This window comes from Nycticebus coucang, chromosome 10 (genome assembly GCF_027406575.1).
Source record: "Nycticebus coucang isolate mNycCou1 chromosome 10, mNycCou1.pri, whole genome shotgun sequence".
Lineage (NCBI taxonomy): Eukaryota > Metazoa > Chordata > Mammalia > Primates > Lorisidae > Nycticebus > Nycticebus coucang.
Window position 1 is genome coordinate 56,090,581 of NC_069789.1, and position 17,278 is coordinate 56,107,858.

The 17,278-nt window shown below is 39.1% G+C and overlaps 1 protein-coding gene across 1 annotated transcript; it reads left to right on the forward strand.

The window, feature by feature from the left end:
- Nucleotides 1-6: 6 nt before the first annotated feature.
- Nucleotides 7-16,907, forward strand: FAM72A (family with sequence similarity 72 member A). Its single transcript, XM_053605454.1, has 5 exons — nt 7-924; nt 4,079-4,156; nt 7,943-8,067; nt 16,166-16,492; nt 16,613-16,907. The coding sequence occupies exons 1-4, from the start codon at nt 773-775 to the stop codon at nt 16,258-16,260; spliced, it is 450 nt and encodes a 149-aa protein (XP_053461429.1). The 5' UTR covers nt 7-772; the 3' UTR covers nt 16,261-16,492; nt 16,613-16,907.
- Nucleotides 16,908-17,278: the final 371 nt, after the last annotated feature.

The window sequence follows — 17,278 nt, forward strand, 5'->3', positions numbered from 1 at the left end:
AGGGGGCGCAAAAACCGGCGTGTGTGGTGACAGACCCCAGAGCCAACTGACCCAAAAAAGCGACCGCTACCTCTCATCACTTTGCTCTCAGAAGCGGCCGCTGCGGGAGAGACGGGAGGAGACAGCGCCGGGCACTGGGAAGAGCTGAGGGGAGGGACGACGCTAGAGAAACGGCGAGATTGCGAACAAGCTGAAGACCGGGGACTGCCCAGAGAGGGGGCCGCGGAGCAGCAGAGACGAGGAGGGTCGCCGGAGAGAGCGGGGGGACTGAGGACAACCAGGGGAAACGCGGAGGGAGTTTCCGAATCTAGGGAAGAGGAGGCGTGGGTGGGGACGCTTAGTCCCAGAGAGGAGAGAGGAATTGGAGCGCTCGGGAGGAGGGGCTTAAAGCTGTGAGAGGGTTGGCTGCAGAAAGGAGAGGTTATAAATAAAAGAGGCTCCGGGAGGAGGCTGAGGGAATTGCAGTAGGAGCGGGAGCTAACGGAGTAGAGGATCCTTTTAGCAAGCAAAAAGGGAAAGCTGTTCTAAGTCCACTCCCTTCTCCGAAAGTTAAAAGGAAAGCCGAGTTTGCGGCTCGTCCTTGTCCCTACTCAATAAATACTATTGTTAGTCTTCCACCGGGAAAAAAGAACTCCTTTCCTTCCCAGTCTTAGGACCCAGCAAGGCTCGAGGCCTCCTAACTTGATTTCTACCCTTGGGAAATCAAAGTAGAGGGGGGCATCGCTCTCGGTACCTTTTTCAAACTCGCACGCCTCATCCTTTTTGGGACGCCATGTCTATCAACAGTTGTAGTTTCAAGGACCGGTGCGTGTCCATCCTGTGTTGCAAATTCTGTAAACAAGTGCTCAGCTCTAGGGGAATGAAGGCTGTTTTGCTGGCTGATACTGAAATAGACCTTTTCTCTACAGACATCCCTCCTACCAAGTAAGTCATGCTAGTGGCGGGCAACAGTAACCTTTAACTAAATGAGAAAAGTGTATAGCTGGGAGCTCTGAGAGTCAAAAGGAGGTTATCATTTTGGTGTTCCAGCCACTCCCAACAGTCTGATGATCCCCTTGGAATATATCTAAGTAAGCAGACTGTCTGGACGAAGTCTGTGGTTTAGCTTGAGTGGTCAGTCCCAGTGTAATGCTTCTAGTTCACTTATAATCATGTGACCACGTATCCCTTAGGTTGGATCCACTGGCTTGGTGTCCTGCCCAACTATCCTACTTACTAAATCAAGTCCATGACCTACACTCTAGGTAAATTCAGGCAAAATTTTCTGTACTGTTGGAGAAGAGAGGTCATTTAAGCTTTTTGTTTTTATCTGTAAAGTTTTACACCCGGGGGGGGAAAAAACACATAGTTTTCTACCATTATTTGCAATTGGCATGCTGTTCATCACATTCAATATTCTCTCCTCAAATCTCTCTCTTTCTCTCTGGGAGAATTAAGTAGATTTTTATGGGATGAAAATTAGACTTAGCCTTAAAATAATCCAGATCTCTTAAAAAGCATTTGGATAGTATGCATTTGTTTATTTGCATAGTTGAGGCCTTTTAAAATCTGTTTTCAGCCACTACCCACGTTTGGGTATAGCGTCTTTAAGAATTTACTTCCTATTTGGTGTAGTAGCTATTTTATTTTACTGTATACCTTTTTCCAGCTCTAAAAGTTGTTTTATCTTTTTGTAGTCAATGTATATGTGCCTTGTATAATTTTCAAGATTTAGCTCTTTCTTGAAATCCTATAATTAGAATGAAAGAAATTGTTCAAAATATCAGTGGACAGCTATTCTTTAAGTTTTGGGGCACAGAGCCAGAGGAAGTAAGCTAATAACCATCATTTATTTAAAATGAATTTCATGGCCAGGTACAGTGCCTCATGCCTATAATCCCAGCATTTCTGGAGGCCAAAGCAGTAGGATTGCTTGAGGTCAGGAGTTTAAGACCAGCCTGAGTAACATAGTAAGACCCCATTTCTTTAAAGAAAAAAAAATTGTTTCTTAAATTAGCTAGGTGTAGTAGCTAGCTACCAGGTGGGAGGATTGCTTGAGGAGTTTGAGGTTGCACTGAGCTATGATTATGCCACTGCACTGTAGCCTGGGCAACAGCAAGACTCTATCACCAAAAAAAAAAAAAAGAAAGAAAGAAAGAATTTCATGGTAATCATAGAAACTTTAAAAGTTTTTAAATTAGCCAGGTAAAGTTGTGAACTCTTCCTCCTTTTAGATCTTTTCTGAATTGGTCTATGTGTAGTCATACCTATCAGTAAAGCCAAAGGTTCTCACTTATTGTAAAGATAAGTGAGTTAATATTGTAAGTTTGTATGTATGTCCCATGTGTGTTGGAAAAAAGGAAAAACACTAGAAAGTAAATCAGAGAAACTACAGGCACAAAGACTCTATGATTTATTGTCTAGTGCTTTTTCTTTTTTTCTTTTGGATACAGGGTCTCCCTCTGTCACCAAGGCTGGATTGAGTACAGTGGACTGATCATAGTTCACTGTTAACCTCAACTCCTGGGCTTAAGCAATCCTCCTGCCTCAGCCCCACAAGAGGCTGAGAATACAGGCCCATACCATCGTCATACCTGGCTGATTAAAAAAAAAATTTTTTTTTTGTACAGATAGAATCTCACTGTGTTGCCCAGACTGGTCTCAAACTCCTGGCCTTAAGCAATCCCCACCACCACCTCAGCCTCCCAAAGTGCTACAGCTACAGGCGTGAGCCACCTCACTTAGCCAGTTCTTTTTAGTAGCACATAGCACATACACACAATTTTAAAACATTAATTCATTCATCTTTGCAATAGCTGTGGTAAGTAATAAGGTAGTTATAAGGAAGACTCAGATAGGTGAACTGTTATAGGTTAGATCAGGGTCTAGTATAGAATCATATTTTTCTATTGTCTACCCTTGTTTGTAGAGGTTCTGAAAGTGAAAGATTCATGTGATAAAGTGTGAATCAATAAATGGGAGATTTTTTTTAAAATAGGGTTTTATCAGATGTTTGCGGTGAGCTCACAAATATTAACTGACTCTTACAAAATATTCTATAGTTCTGCATTAGTCTTTTCCAGCTCTTTGGATTTACAAAATTTGTGCTTAATTACATTTATTTATTTACTTATTTTTTGAGACAAGCGTCTCTGTCCCCCTGGTCCTAATGCCCTGGAGTCACCACTCATAGTAACCTCAAACTCTTGGGCTTGAGTGATCCTCTTGCCTCAGCCTCCCAAATAGCTGAGACTATGGGCATGCACCCACCATGCCTGGCTAATTTTTTCTATTTTTAGTAGATATGAGGTCTTGCTTTTGCTCAGGCTGGTCTCAAACTCATGAGCTCAAGCAGTCTGCCTCAGCCTCCCAGAATGCTAGGCTTACTCACATTTAAAGAATATTGTATGGTGAGAATGTGAAGAAATGAGTACTGCTACAAACTGCAGGAATATAAAATGGTGTAACTACTATGGAAGACCATATGGTGGTTCCTCAAAAAATAAAACACAGAATTACCATATGATCCAGCAGTTCCACTTTTAGGTATACACACAAAAGAATTCAAAGCAGGAACTTGAAGAGATATTTGCATATGCATGTTTATAGCAGAATTGTTCATAATAGCTAAAAGATGGAAACAATCCAAATGTCCATTAATTACAGGGATGAATGGATAAACAAAATGTGGTATATACATATAATAGAATACTATTCAACCTTATAAAGCAAGGAACTCCTGTCACATGCTACAATATGGATGAACCTCAAGGACTTTACACTAAGTGAAATAAGCCCATCATAAAAAAGATAAATGCTATATTCCACTTTTATGGGGTATCTTTATAGAAAAAGAAAGTAGAATGATAGTGATTGGGGGCTAGGAGGGGAAGTGGGGAGTTGTTATTTAATAAGTATAGTTTCAATTTTGCAAAATGAAAAAGACATGGAAATTAATTCCACAACAATATGATTATATTTAACACTTCTGAACTGTATATTTAAATATATTTAAGTTTGTAAAGTTTATGTTATCTTTTGGCTACAATTAAATTTGTTAAAAAGTATATTAACTGTCTTTATACTTTTCTCTCTCCAGTGCAGTGGACTTCATTGGAAGATGCTATTTCACCAAAATCTGCAAATGTAAACTGAAGGACGTCGCATGTTTAAAGTGGTAATTTGTGGCAATATTCTAAATAGCCCTGGGTTTGGAAGATGCATGTTGACATCAAAATACAGAGAAAGGTTCAGTGACCTGCAATAAGCACTAGCATAACCCATGCAATGAGCCATTGAAAGGTTGCGTGTTTTTTAAAAGGATCTTGTGTTAGTTCACATTTGTATGTGATTTTATGATTTTTACAGTATATTCACAAGTATCTGCTTTAATTTTCAGAACAAGGCAATGTAATTTTGGAGGGAAACACTTGGATTCACTCATAAAAATCAGCTTTGAGGCTTACCCCTACATTACTTTCTAAGCAGTCTTGAGTAAACTCCTTATGCCTCTGTGTCTAAACCTCTGAACCTCTGTTTCCTTGTTTAACTTCCATCTTATTAAAAAAATATTACAATAAAATAGAAATTAAAGTATTTTTTATATTTCCCTTATAAAGTGATTCTGAAGATCAAATGAATTATGAATGTTAAAAGGCTTAATAAAGTATAAATTATAATACAGATGACAACTGATACAATAATCTTTTGAGAGGTAGATGGACAAGTGTTATTCTCATTTTAGGAAGAAAAAGGTTGGAATTTTTCTCATTCAAGTGGAGTGTGAACTATAAATTATCCTAATAATTAAGTTAGCAAATTCTTATTAGGTGCTAATGACTAGTTCAGTTCTTTCATTTGTTCATTCATTCAAGCTGTACTTATATTGAGAACCTAGTATATGCTAATCATTATTATAGGGATTGGAAATACAGCAACAAACAAGGTAAAGTCACTAGCCTTTGAACATTATATTCTAATGGGAAGATGATCAATCAATAAGATATTTAAATAAATAAGATACTTAATATGGAGGGAAATAGTCCTAGGGAAATAATAATAAATGATAGTGGATTATAGAAGTTGGGAAAGTAAGTGAGAGCTATTTTAGCTGTCATGGTCAGGGAAGCCTTCTTATAGAAAGTAAGAAGAAATGGCAAATGCAAAGAACGAGTGGCAAGATGTTCAAAGAATAAAAGACTGATAGCTGGTGTGTCTAACGTGAGCATGGAGGAAGAATAGTGTGAGTGTTAGAGATGAAACCAGGTAACCTAGAGTGGTGTTGTCCAATAGAAATATGCAAGCTACAATTCTTCCCTATCTCGACAATGGGGGCCTATTTGCTATCTAAGGGGAATCTATCTTGCTCTGTAAACCTATACCTTGTTCTTACCCTGTAAATCTATCTTTCTCTCAAATTTTGTTTCATGCTTGCCTTAAAAAAAAAAAAGAAAGAAAAGAAATACGCAAGCCGCATATGTAATTTAAAATTTTCTTTCTTTTTTCTTTCTTGAGACAAGAGTCTCACTTGGTCACCCTTGGTAGAGTGCCGTGGCATCTTAGCTCACAGACATTTTGGGTTCAAGCAATTCTCTTGCCTCAGCCTCCCAAGTAGCTGGGACTACAGGTGCCCGCCACAATGCCCAGCTATTGTTTTTTAGAGATGGGGTCTCACTCTTGCTCCAGTTGGTCTCAAACTCATGAGCTCAGGCAGTCCACCCACCTCAGCCACCCAAATGCTAGGATTACAGGAGTAAGCCACTGCACCCGGCTTAAATTTTTCTTATAACATTTTAAAAAGGAAAACAAGTAAAATTTATTTTATTTTATTTTTCTTTTATTTATTTATTTATTTTTTTGAGACAGAGTCTCACTTGGTCACCCTCGGTAGAGTGCCATGGCATCTTAGCTCACAGCAAACTCAAAACTCTTGGGTTCAGGCAATTTCTCTTGCCTCAGTCTCCCAGGTAGCTGGGAGTACAGGTGCCCATCATAACACCTGGTTATTTTTTAGAGACAGGGGTCTTGCTCTTGCTCAGGTTGGTCTCGAACTTGTGAGCTCAGGCAACCCACCCACCCCAGACCTCCAAGTACTGGGATTACAGGCATGAGCCACCATGCCTGGCCCAGTATAATTAATTTTAATCATATATTTTATTTAATCCAATATATCTAAAATAGTCTCATTTCAACATGCAACCAACATAAATTATTATTATTATTATTATTATTTTAAGAGACAGAGTCTCACTTTGTCTCTCTCAGTAGAGTGCTATGGTGTCACAGCTCACAGCAACCTCCAGCTCTTGGGCTTAGGCAATTCTCTTGCCTCAGCCTCCCAAGCAGCTGGAACTACAGGCACCCACCACAATGCCCAGCTATTTTTTGTTGCAGTTTGGCCAGGGCTGGGTTTGAACCCACCACCCCCAGTATATGGGGTTGGCACCCTATTCACTGAGCCACAGGCACCGCCCCATAAATTATTAATGTAATATTTTACCTTCTTTTTTTTGTTCTTAGTCTTTAAAATATGGTGTACATTTTACGCTTACAATATGTCTCAGTACAGGCCAGCCCCATTTCAAGTGCACAATTAGCCACACGTGGCTAGTGGCTATTGTTTTTGATGTGCAGATCCAGACCTTGGCCCTAGAGGGATTTTTATTTTCATTTTTGGCCAATGGAAAGCATTGAAGGGGTTTTAACAAGGGAGAAAAATGATCTGATGTAGCCCCACTAGAATGTTCACTCCATGAGAGAAAGGACATTTTTTTGTCCATTGCTGTATTGCTAGCATCTAGAACAATTCCTGGCTTATAATAAATATTAGTTGAGTGAGTAAAGGAGTGAATGAATTCATTAATACAAGATAATTAAAGCCACAGAATTTACTTTTGCAATGTAGTCTTACAAATAACTATCAGTCTGAGTCCAAAAACAACTTTTATTTTTATTTGTTTGTCTTTTGAGCAGGTTATGATTAGAAGACATATTTTAGGTGGGCTGGTACCTTTTATAGTAATCTTTATAGGGTCTCATAAAAGTGACTGACTCCCCACATCTGACAGAGTGACATGAAGCTATAATAACAATTTTTATAACTCGAGGTATAAACTGTTCATGTTGCCATTTAAAAAAAAAAAAGTACAAAAATATTCCCTGTAGGTTCACTCTATTTAATATGTGACTACCTAGTAAAAAATCTGTGAAAGAGTAAGGTACTTATAATTAGCTGGATAATACTGAAGACAGAAAAACTTTTGCAACTTTTTCTAGAAACTGTAGATTTGCTTTATTTCTGAATTCCTTCAAAAACACTCAAACTAAACTTAGAGAAGCCAGCTTGTGTTTGGTTTGTAGGGACTCATGCTGTCTTCCTACTCCTCCATCTGTTGAAACAGTTTTTAGGTGCTGGCATGGAACTAGAACATGCAAGAACCCAACTTGCCACAATTCTGGGATAGCAAAGACCTTTACCCACAGATCTGAATTTATTTAATTTATTTTGTCTGTACAGCACATCAATTTGGGTGCTTTATGGAAAAAATCACAACCTGATGGTATCCAGAAGGGGTTTTAACAAGGGAGAAAAATGATCTGATGTAGCCCCACTAGAATGTTCACTCCATGAGAGAAAGGACATTTTTTTGTCCATTGCTGTATTCCTAGCACCTACCACAAAAAGATGGTATCTTTTTTTCTTCCAAAGGGAGAATGGATAAAATGATACTAGCAAAGAAATGAGAGAATGTTAGTATTGTTTCACTTAACTTAAAGACTATTTTCCCACTTAATGGGAACTGCAACCATTATCAGAGTAACTCCCATCCCAAAGATCCCAGGAATGGAGGTTGTTTAGAAGAAATAAGGTCTAAATTATATGGTCCATCTATTTATATCAGCACATAAAAATGCTTATCTGGCTAGGTATTGTGTGATATGTAACGTTTACTTTCTTTTTTAGTGGAAACATCGTAGGTTATCATGTGATTGTTCCATGTAATTCCTGCCTTCTTTCCTGCAACAACGGACACTTCTGGATGTTTCACAGCCAGGCAGTTTATGGTATTAACAGACTAGACTCCACTGGTAAGAAGCAATGGACTTAGATTTTCCTATAACATTTCTCTATAAATACCAGAATGAAATTCCCCAGTAGACAGGGCGGCGCCTGTGGCTCAGTCGGTGGGGCGCTGGCCCCATATGCTGAGGGTGACGGGTTCAGGCCCGGCCCCGGCCAAACTGCAAAACCAAAAAATAGCCGGGCGTTGTGGCGGGCGCCTGTAGTCCCAGCTACTCGGGAGGCTGAGGCAGGAGAATCGCTTGGGCCCAGGAGTTGGAGGTTGCTGTGAGCTGTGTGAGGCCACGGAACTCTACCGAGGGCCATGAAGTGAGACTCTGTCTCTACAAAAAAAAAAATAAAAAAAAAAAAAAAAAAAAAGAAATTCCCCAGTAGATCATTTCAGGATTCTTTTTAGACTTTCTTAGCTGGTTGGATCAGCTACAAGGAAACTTTAATCTTTTTTTCCCAAACAATCACATGAAAATGATTAGGCAAAGTTCATTGTCATTTATGTTTTCTTTTTTTTGAGAGAGAGAGTCTAACTTTCTTGCCTTCAGTAGAGTGCTGTAGCATCATAGCTCACAGCAACCTCAAACTCTTGGGCTCAAGGATCATCTTGCCTCAGCCTTCCAAGTAGCTGGAAGGGACTACAGGCACCCATTGCAACGCCTATCTGTTTTTTAGAGACGGAGTCTCACTCTTGCTCAGGCTGGTCTAGAACTCGTGAGCTCTGGCAATGCACCCACCTCAGCCTCCCAGAATGCTGGGATTACAGATGTAAGCCATCATGCCCGGCCATCATTTCTGTTGTATTTAAGGGTCTCAACCTTAACTAGATTTCTTGGTCTTTTGAAATTATTTCAATTGCGGGCAGTGCCTGTGGCTCAGTGAGTAGGGCGCCGGCCCCGTATACCGAGGGTGGTGGGTTCAAGCCCAGCCCCGGCCAAACTGCAACAAAAAAATAGCCGGGTATTGTGGCGGGCGCCTGTAGTCCCAGCTACTCGGGAGGCTGAGGCAAGAGAATCGCGTAAGCCCAAGAGCTGGAGGTTGCTGTGAGCTGTGTGACGTCACGGCACTCTACCGAGGGCGGTACAGTGACACTCTGTCTCTACAAAAAAAAAAAAAAAATTATTTCAATTGCTCCAAACTGCTGCCTTGATACATACTCTGACTCCAAAGAATTCTTGAAGATTTTAGATTTAATAGTCAACTGTGTGCGCGCACACACAGGGAAGAAAGGGAGGGAGGGCAAGGGTGACAGGGCTTTTAAAGAGAGGAAGACTAGGTAGGTAATGCTTCAGGATAAAAACATTTTGAAATCTATATTAATAAGTTAGAGAGAATTTTAGTCAAAGGAAATACTTAATACCAGTGTGTTGTACAGGCATATTTTGGAGATATTACTAATTCAATTCCTGACCACTACAATAAAGCAAATGTCACAGTAAAGAGAATCACACAATTTGTTGGTTTCCCAGTGTATATAAAAGTTATATTTATAATATACTACAGTCTATTAAGTGTGTAATAGCATTGTAACAATGTATATACCTTAATTTAAAATAGTTTATTGCTACAAACTACAGCCAGGCAAGGTGACTCATACCTATAATCCCAGCTATTTAAGAGACTGAGAGGGATAGCACTTTGAGTCTAGGAGTTGCAGTGAGCTATGATCGTGCCACTCCAGCCTGTGTGATAGAGCTAGACCCTGTCTCTTAAAAACCAAAAAACCTTCTAAAGATCACCTGAGCCTTCAACAAATATAATCTTTTTCCAAGTGGAGGGTCTTGCCTCCATGTTGATGGCTGCTGACTGATCAAGGTAGTGGTTGCTGAAGGCTGGAATATCTATGGCAATTTCTTAAAATAAACAATGAAGTTTACCACCTAGGTTGACTCTTTCTTCCATGAAAGATTTTTCTGTAACATGTGATGCTATTTGATAACATTTTACCCAAAGTAGAAATTCTTTCAAAATTGGAGACATTCCTCTCAAATCATGCCACTGTTTCATCAACTATGTTTATGGAATATTCTAAATCTTTTGTTTTCATTTCAGCAGTATTCAGAGCATCTTCACCAGGAGCAGATTCCATCTCAAGAGTTGCTTCTTATGGCTTCTTTGCGTAGCCATAAGAAGCAACTCCTCATCTATTTAAGTTTGATCATGAGATTGCAGCAGTTCTGTCACATCTTTGGGTTCCACTTCTAATTCTAGTTCTTTGACTATTTCCACCACATCTGCAGTTACTTCCTCTGCTGAAATCCTAAACCTCTGAAAGTCATGCATGAAGGTTGCAATCAACTTCTTTCAAATTCCTATGAATCTTGATATTTGACCTTCTCCCTAGAATCACAAACGTGCCTTTCCAGAAGGTTTTCAATTTATTTTTCACACATCCATCAGAGGAATTAAAATCTATGGCAGCTATGGTCTTATGAAATGTATTTCTTAAGTAATAAGACTTGAAAGTCTAAATTACTCCTTGATCTATGGGCTGCAAAATGGATGTTGTGTTAGCAAGTATGAAAAGAATATTCATCTCCTTGTACATCTCCACCACAATTCTTGGGTGACTAGGTGCATTGTCGGAGAGTGGATATATATATATATATATATATATATATTAAAAAGGATCTTTTTTCTGAGCAGCAGTTCTTAACAATGGACTTAAAATATTTAGTAAACCATAAGGTGAATAGACACTGTCATCCAGACTTTGTTGTTCCATTGATAGAACACAGGCAGAGTACATTTAGCATAATTCTTAAGGGTCCTAGGACTTTAAGAATAGAAAATGATCATTGGCTTCAACTTAAAGTCACTACATGCATTAGCCTCTAACAAGAGAATCAGCCTGTCCTTTGAAGCTTTGAAGCCAGGCATTGTCTTCTCTCCAACTATCAACTCCTATATTGCATCTTCTTCCAATAGGCGGGTATTTGTCTACATTAAAAATCTGTTGTTTAGTTTAGCCACCTTCATCAAATTCCTTACCTAGATATTCTGTATAATTTGTTGTAGTTTCTATATCAACACTTGCTGCTTCATTTGCACTTTAGATGGCCTTTTTCCTTAAACCTCATGAACCAACCTCTGCTAGTTTCCAACTTTTCTTTTGTAATTTCCTTGACTCTCTTAACCTTTGTAGAATTGATAAGAGTTAGGACCTTACTCTGGATTAGGCTTTGTCTTAAGAAAATGTCTTGGTTGGTTTGATTGCCTATCTGGACCACTAAAACTCTGTCTATGTAAGCAATAAGGCTGTTTTGCTTTCTGATTTGTGTGTTCACTGGAATAGCACTTTTGATTTCCTTCAAGAACTTTTCCTTTGCATTTACAACTTGACTATTGGAGGCAAGAGGCCTAGCTTTCAGACTATCTGACATACCCTCCTCATTAAGCTTAATCATTTCTAACTATTGATTTAAAGTGAGAGACATAGGCTGGGTGCAGTGGCTCATGCCAATAACCCCAGCACTCTGGGAGGCCAAGGCAGGTAGATTGCCTGAGCTCACCAGTTTGAGAACAGCCTGAGCTAGAGCAAGACCCTGTCTCTAAAAATAGCCAGTGGAACTGGAACATATTCTTCTTAGTAAAGTATCTCAAGAATGGAAGAAAAAGTATCCAATGTACTCAGCCCTACTATAAAACTAATTTATGGCTTTCACATGAAAGCTATAACCCAGTTATAACCTAAGAATAGGGGGAAGGGGGAAAGGGAGGGGAGGGAGTGGGGAGGTGGGCAGAAGAAGGGTGATTGGTGGGATTACACCTGTGGTGCATCTTACAAGGGTATATGTGAAACTTAGTAAATGTAGAATGTAAATGTCTTAACACAATAACTAAGAAAATGCCAGGAAGGCTATGTTAACCAGTGTGATGAAAATGTGTCAAATGGTCTATAAAACCAGTCTATGGTGCCCCATGATCGCATTAATGTACACAGCTATGATTTAATATAAAAAAAAAAACAAATAAAAATAGAAAAACAGAAAAATTGGCCAGGCTTTGTGGTGGGCGCCTGTGGCCCTAGCTTCTTGGGAGGCTGGGGCATGAGGATGGCTTGAACCCAGGAGTTTCAGTTTCAGGTTGCTGTGAGCTAGGCTGACACCATTGCAGTCTAGCTTGGACAGTAGAGTGGGACTCTGTTTCAATAAAAAAAAAAAAAGAAGAAAGAAAGAAGACGTAGCCATAAAAACTTTTTTTTTCTTTTGAGACGGAGTCTCACTATGTCACCCTCAGTCGAGTACTGTGGCGTCACAGCTCACAGCAACCTCAAACTCTTGGGCTTAAGCAATTCTCTTGCCTCAGCCTCCCGGGTAGCTGGGACTACAGGCGCCCACAACACCTGGCTATTTTTTGGTTATAGTTGTCATTGTTGTATAGCAGGCCAGGGCCGGGTTCGAACCCACCAGCCCTGGTGTATGTGGCTGGTGACCTAACCACTTAGCTACGTTCACTGAGCCCATAGAAACATTTAAAGAAAAATGTTTACTTGTGAAGATGGATTGTAAGGAAGTCAGGCTTTAGAAGGATTGACTCGTCAAATATACAAGTATTTAAAAGACAACAACCTCAAAATTACCAAGTATACCATTATGTTCATTGTGAAAAAAGGTAGTCATTTTACATGAGTTTTATAACATCCAAGACTGTCATTTCTAACCAGCATTTTAAAAGGCAATAAATTTACAAAACAAAACAAAAAATAAATAAAAATAGCCAGGCGTTGTAGTAGATGCCTGTAGTTCTAACTATTTGGGAGGCTAAGGCAAGAAGATCACTTGAGCCCAAGAGTTGGAGGTTGCTGTGAGCTAAAGACATCATGGCACTCTACTAAGGGTGACCAAGTGAGACTCTGTCTCAAAAATAATAATAATAATAACAACAAAGTGAGAAACATGCAACTCTTCCTTTCATAATTATAGGGATATTAATTGGCCAAATAATTTTAATATTGTTATTTCTCAGGAAATCAGGAGGCCTGAAGAGAGGAGTAGCTGGTCAGTGGAACAGTCACACACATACAATACTTATCAATTAATTCACTATCTTATATGAGTATAGTTCATGGTATCACAGTACTGTTACAATAGTAACATCAAAGATCACCGATCACCATAAAAGGTATAATAATAATGAAAAAGTTTAAAGTATTATGAGAATTACCAAAATGTGACACAGACATGAGGAGAGCACATGCTATTGGAAAAATAGCAACGACTGAATTGTTCAATAGAGTTGCCACAAACCTTTGATTTGTAAAAGCTCAATATCTATAAAGCACAATAAAACAAAGTACAGGGGCCAGGTGCAGTGACTCATGCCTGTAATCCTAGCACTCTGGGAGGCCAAGGCCGGTAGATTGCTTGAGCTCAAGAGTTTGAGACCAGCCTGAGCAAGAGTGAGACCCCTGTCTCTAAAAATAGACTGGGTGTTGTGGCAAGCACCTGTAGTCCCAGCCGCTTGGGAGGCTGAGGCAAGGGATCACTTGAGCCCAAGAGTTTGAGGTTGCTGTGAGCTATAACGATGCAGCACTCTACCAAGGATGACAAAATGAGACTCTGTCTCAAAAAAAAAAAAGTGCAGTAAAATGAGGTAGGAAAATACACTACCAATTCTTAAAAGGTGTTTACATAATGTTTTTCGTATTGTGTGGAGCCTTTCAATTTTGTCGTAGGACATGTGTTCTCAATGTCTAATATTTATTTACGCAACAGGCCAAATTGACTTTGAGGAACTTGACAATCTAAGTTGACAATAACATCCTTAGTTTTTTTAATATATGTTTTAGTCTTCTTTGCATCTTTAAACCCTCTGATCAGGCTTAGATTTTCATAGACTTAATTTTTTTGTCACCTGGGATTCAGCTGTAGCTCACCATCATTTGGCAGGGGGGTGAGTCTTGATTTAAGAATTTAGTATGTGAAGAAGGCTATTTTTAAGCAAAGATTTAACTTCTTTAAGTAGAATAGAGGCTCCTAATTTAGGCCTACATTTTTATGTTTGTGTTGCTCATGGGACTCATTAAAGGAAGTTTCTGCTTTGATACTATTTTTCCTGCTTCGCAGAATTCAAAACATAGGGTGGAGATTTTTCAATTTTGATTTACTTTTTTAATATTGGTCAATTTTTCAAAGATAAAAGCCCAGCAGTCTTCTCTTTGCACAGAATCTAATCCATAAGAAACAGATGTATCCCAGGATTTCCTTCCTCCCTTCTTAACAGAGAAAGGAAGGTACTGCTTCTGTCAGATCCAATCTTTTAGTTTATTTTTCCTCCTTTGAACCAATTGTGCTGAGCTGCTTCATGTCTCTGAGTATTGACTCCAAGAATATCAAACTTCTCCTTTGTAACCCAAATATTGCGATCTAAAGCAATATTTTCTAGATACTTGGTATAAAAGGTTTCTAATGGCCTTGGAATCACCTGAATAAGCAGCATCAAAGGAGTACATACACAAGCTTTATGAAATTCTAGAATGTTTAGACTGAAGAGGATCCCAGGAGGTCTGTGTTCTAGGCTAGCCTTCACACAGAAACCTGATTTCTTAAAACTTTCCTTGGGAAACCTCAGCTCAAATTCCTGGAATTGCCAAATGCCCTCAAAGGCAAATTGGCTTCAACTGTCCGTATATCTTTATGGGTTTTTTTTTTTGTAGAGACAGAGTCTCACTTTATGGCCCTCGGTAGAGTGCCATGGTATCACACAGCTCACAGCAACCTCCAACTTCTGGGCTTAAGCGATTCTCTTGCCTCAGCCTCCCGAGTAGCTGGGACTACAGCGCCGGCCACAACGCCCGGCTATTTTTTGGTTGCAGTTTGCCCGGGGCCGGGTTTGAACCCGCCACCCTCGGTATATGGGGCTGGCGCCTTACCGACTGAGCCACAGGCGCCGCCCACCTTTATGGGTTTTAATTTTCACTTAGATTTTGGCCTAGCACTTCTTTACAATCCTAGCTTTTTGATGTCATGAAATGCTTTTTATTGTAAGCAATTCAAACACAAAAAGATTACACAAAATATGATAAATATGTATATCTTCACCAGTATCAAATAAATGCTAATTTTTTGCCTAATTAGATTCTAATATCTCTCTTTCAACCAGATAGTCATTTCCACTAATACAACAATATCACACTACACCTCCTTGTACATGTCTCCTTGGAAACCCATGCAAGTTGGATAGGTAGAGAAAGAGCTGAATTTGTTTGTTTTTTTTTTTTTTTTTTTGAGACAGGGCCTCAAGCTGTCACCCTAGGTAGAGTGCTGTGGCATCACAGCTCACAGTAACCTCCAGCTCCTGGGCTTAAGCAATTCTCCTGCCTCAGCCTCCCAAGTAGCTGGGACTACAGGCACCTGCCACAATACCCGGCTACTTTGTGGTTGCAGCCATCACTGTTGATTGGCAGGCTGGGCTCGATTCGAACCCGCCAGCTCAGGTGGATGTGGCTGGCGCCTTAGCTGTTTGAGCCACAGGCACTGAGCCAAGAAGGACTGAATTTGTTTTTGGTTTTGTTTTGTTTTGTTTACTGTAAAATATTTACAGTATTTTAATTTTTTTTTAATTCACACAATGGAATACTCTACAGAAATAAAAATAAATGAGCTAAATCAACCATCAACATAGATAAACCTCAAAAACATGAGTGGATAAAGCAAATTGGAAAAACAGTAGTGTAATACCACTCTATAAAAAATTATAAATTGGCTCGATGCCTGTAGCACAAGGCTGGTGGGTTTAAACCTGGCCTGGGCCAGCTAAACAACAATGACAACTGCAACAAGAAAATAGCCAAGCATTGTGGCAGGTGCATGTAGTCCCAGCTACTTGGGAGGCTGAGGCAAGAGAATCGCTTGAGCCTAAGACTGAGGTTGCTGTGAGTTGTGACACTATGGGCAACATAGTAAGTCTCTGTCTCACAAAAGAAAAAAAAAAAAAAAAGAATGTGAGTGTCCTAGACGAATAATATTATTGGCAATACATTTTTTAATGGCTATTCTCTTACTGCCAACACTGAGGTCTATATAATAATGTTAACATATAAGGTTTCATATATTATGTTCTGAGTCGTAATGGTAGTGAACACTGAAGCATTTTATGACCTGTTATTTTCAGGTGCAAACTTCCTACTTTGGGGCAACTTGCCAGAAATAGAAGAGAGTACAGATGAAGATATGTTAGATATCTCAGCAGAGGAGTGTATTAGATGAATGGAACTATGATATAATATTCAAATGTTTCTATTTAAAAATATGTTCATGGATCAACTTTAAAATTGTTAGTAATGGTTTGCCAGTGATTTCTTGTTCTTTTTTTTTTTTTGGTCCTTTGTTGATTTATTTATTTACTGTCGCAAATTAATTACCTTGGTTTAATTTAAAACAATGGAATTATTCTTTTCTTCTACTTCTCCCTGTCCCCTACTGTTTTTGCCAAGTATAGGTATATTCTTTTTTTTTTTTTTTTTTTTTTTGTGGTTTTTGGCCAGGGCTGGGTTTGAACCCACCACCTCCGGCATATGGGACCGGCACCCTACTCACTGAGCCACAGGCACCACCCAAGGTATATTCTTAAATTCAGCTAGGAAAAGATTCTTTCACACGTCACTCAGCTACCTCCCAATTTGAGGGAGTTTTTCTTACAACTTGATGCCAGATACCATTAATTTTACATTATTGGATAAAGGGCATTGGCACCCACACATATATCAACCACACATATATTGAGAGTGTATCAACTGAGTATTAACAAGGGATTTTTAAAAATGGGCTTCTCAGTTTCCATGGGTACGGTTCTGATATGTTATATTGGTGATAGCCGCTTTAATATGGAGCAAGACTGTGAATCAGCAAATAGACTAAATTAAAACCTTAAAATATATGGAGGAATCCTCTTGATTCCTCAGCACGATCTCAGATAAATGGGTTTGTCAGAAAATTATCAATCTATACTGTCTATCAATGTTATCTATACTATCTATATTTACATTCTTCTAAAGCCATTGTGAGATTGTATTATGAAAGCCAGATAAACTCAAACTCTGTAAGTTATCCTCTTCTCTAGAGAGTTCCCTGTAAATAGTAAATTTTAGGTAAGTAGTCTCAGTCCCACCCCTTAAATAGAAAAAAACTAAAGTGTTTTATTAAACCATTGTACATTATGAAGAGTTGTTTTGTCTTGTCTTGTTTTGTTTTGTTTTGTTTAAAGCTGCATTCAGAGCCACACAGA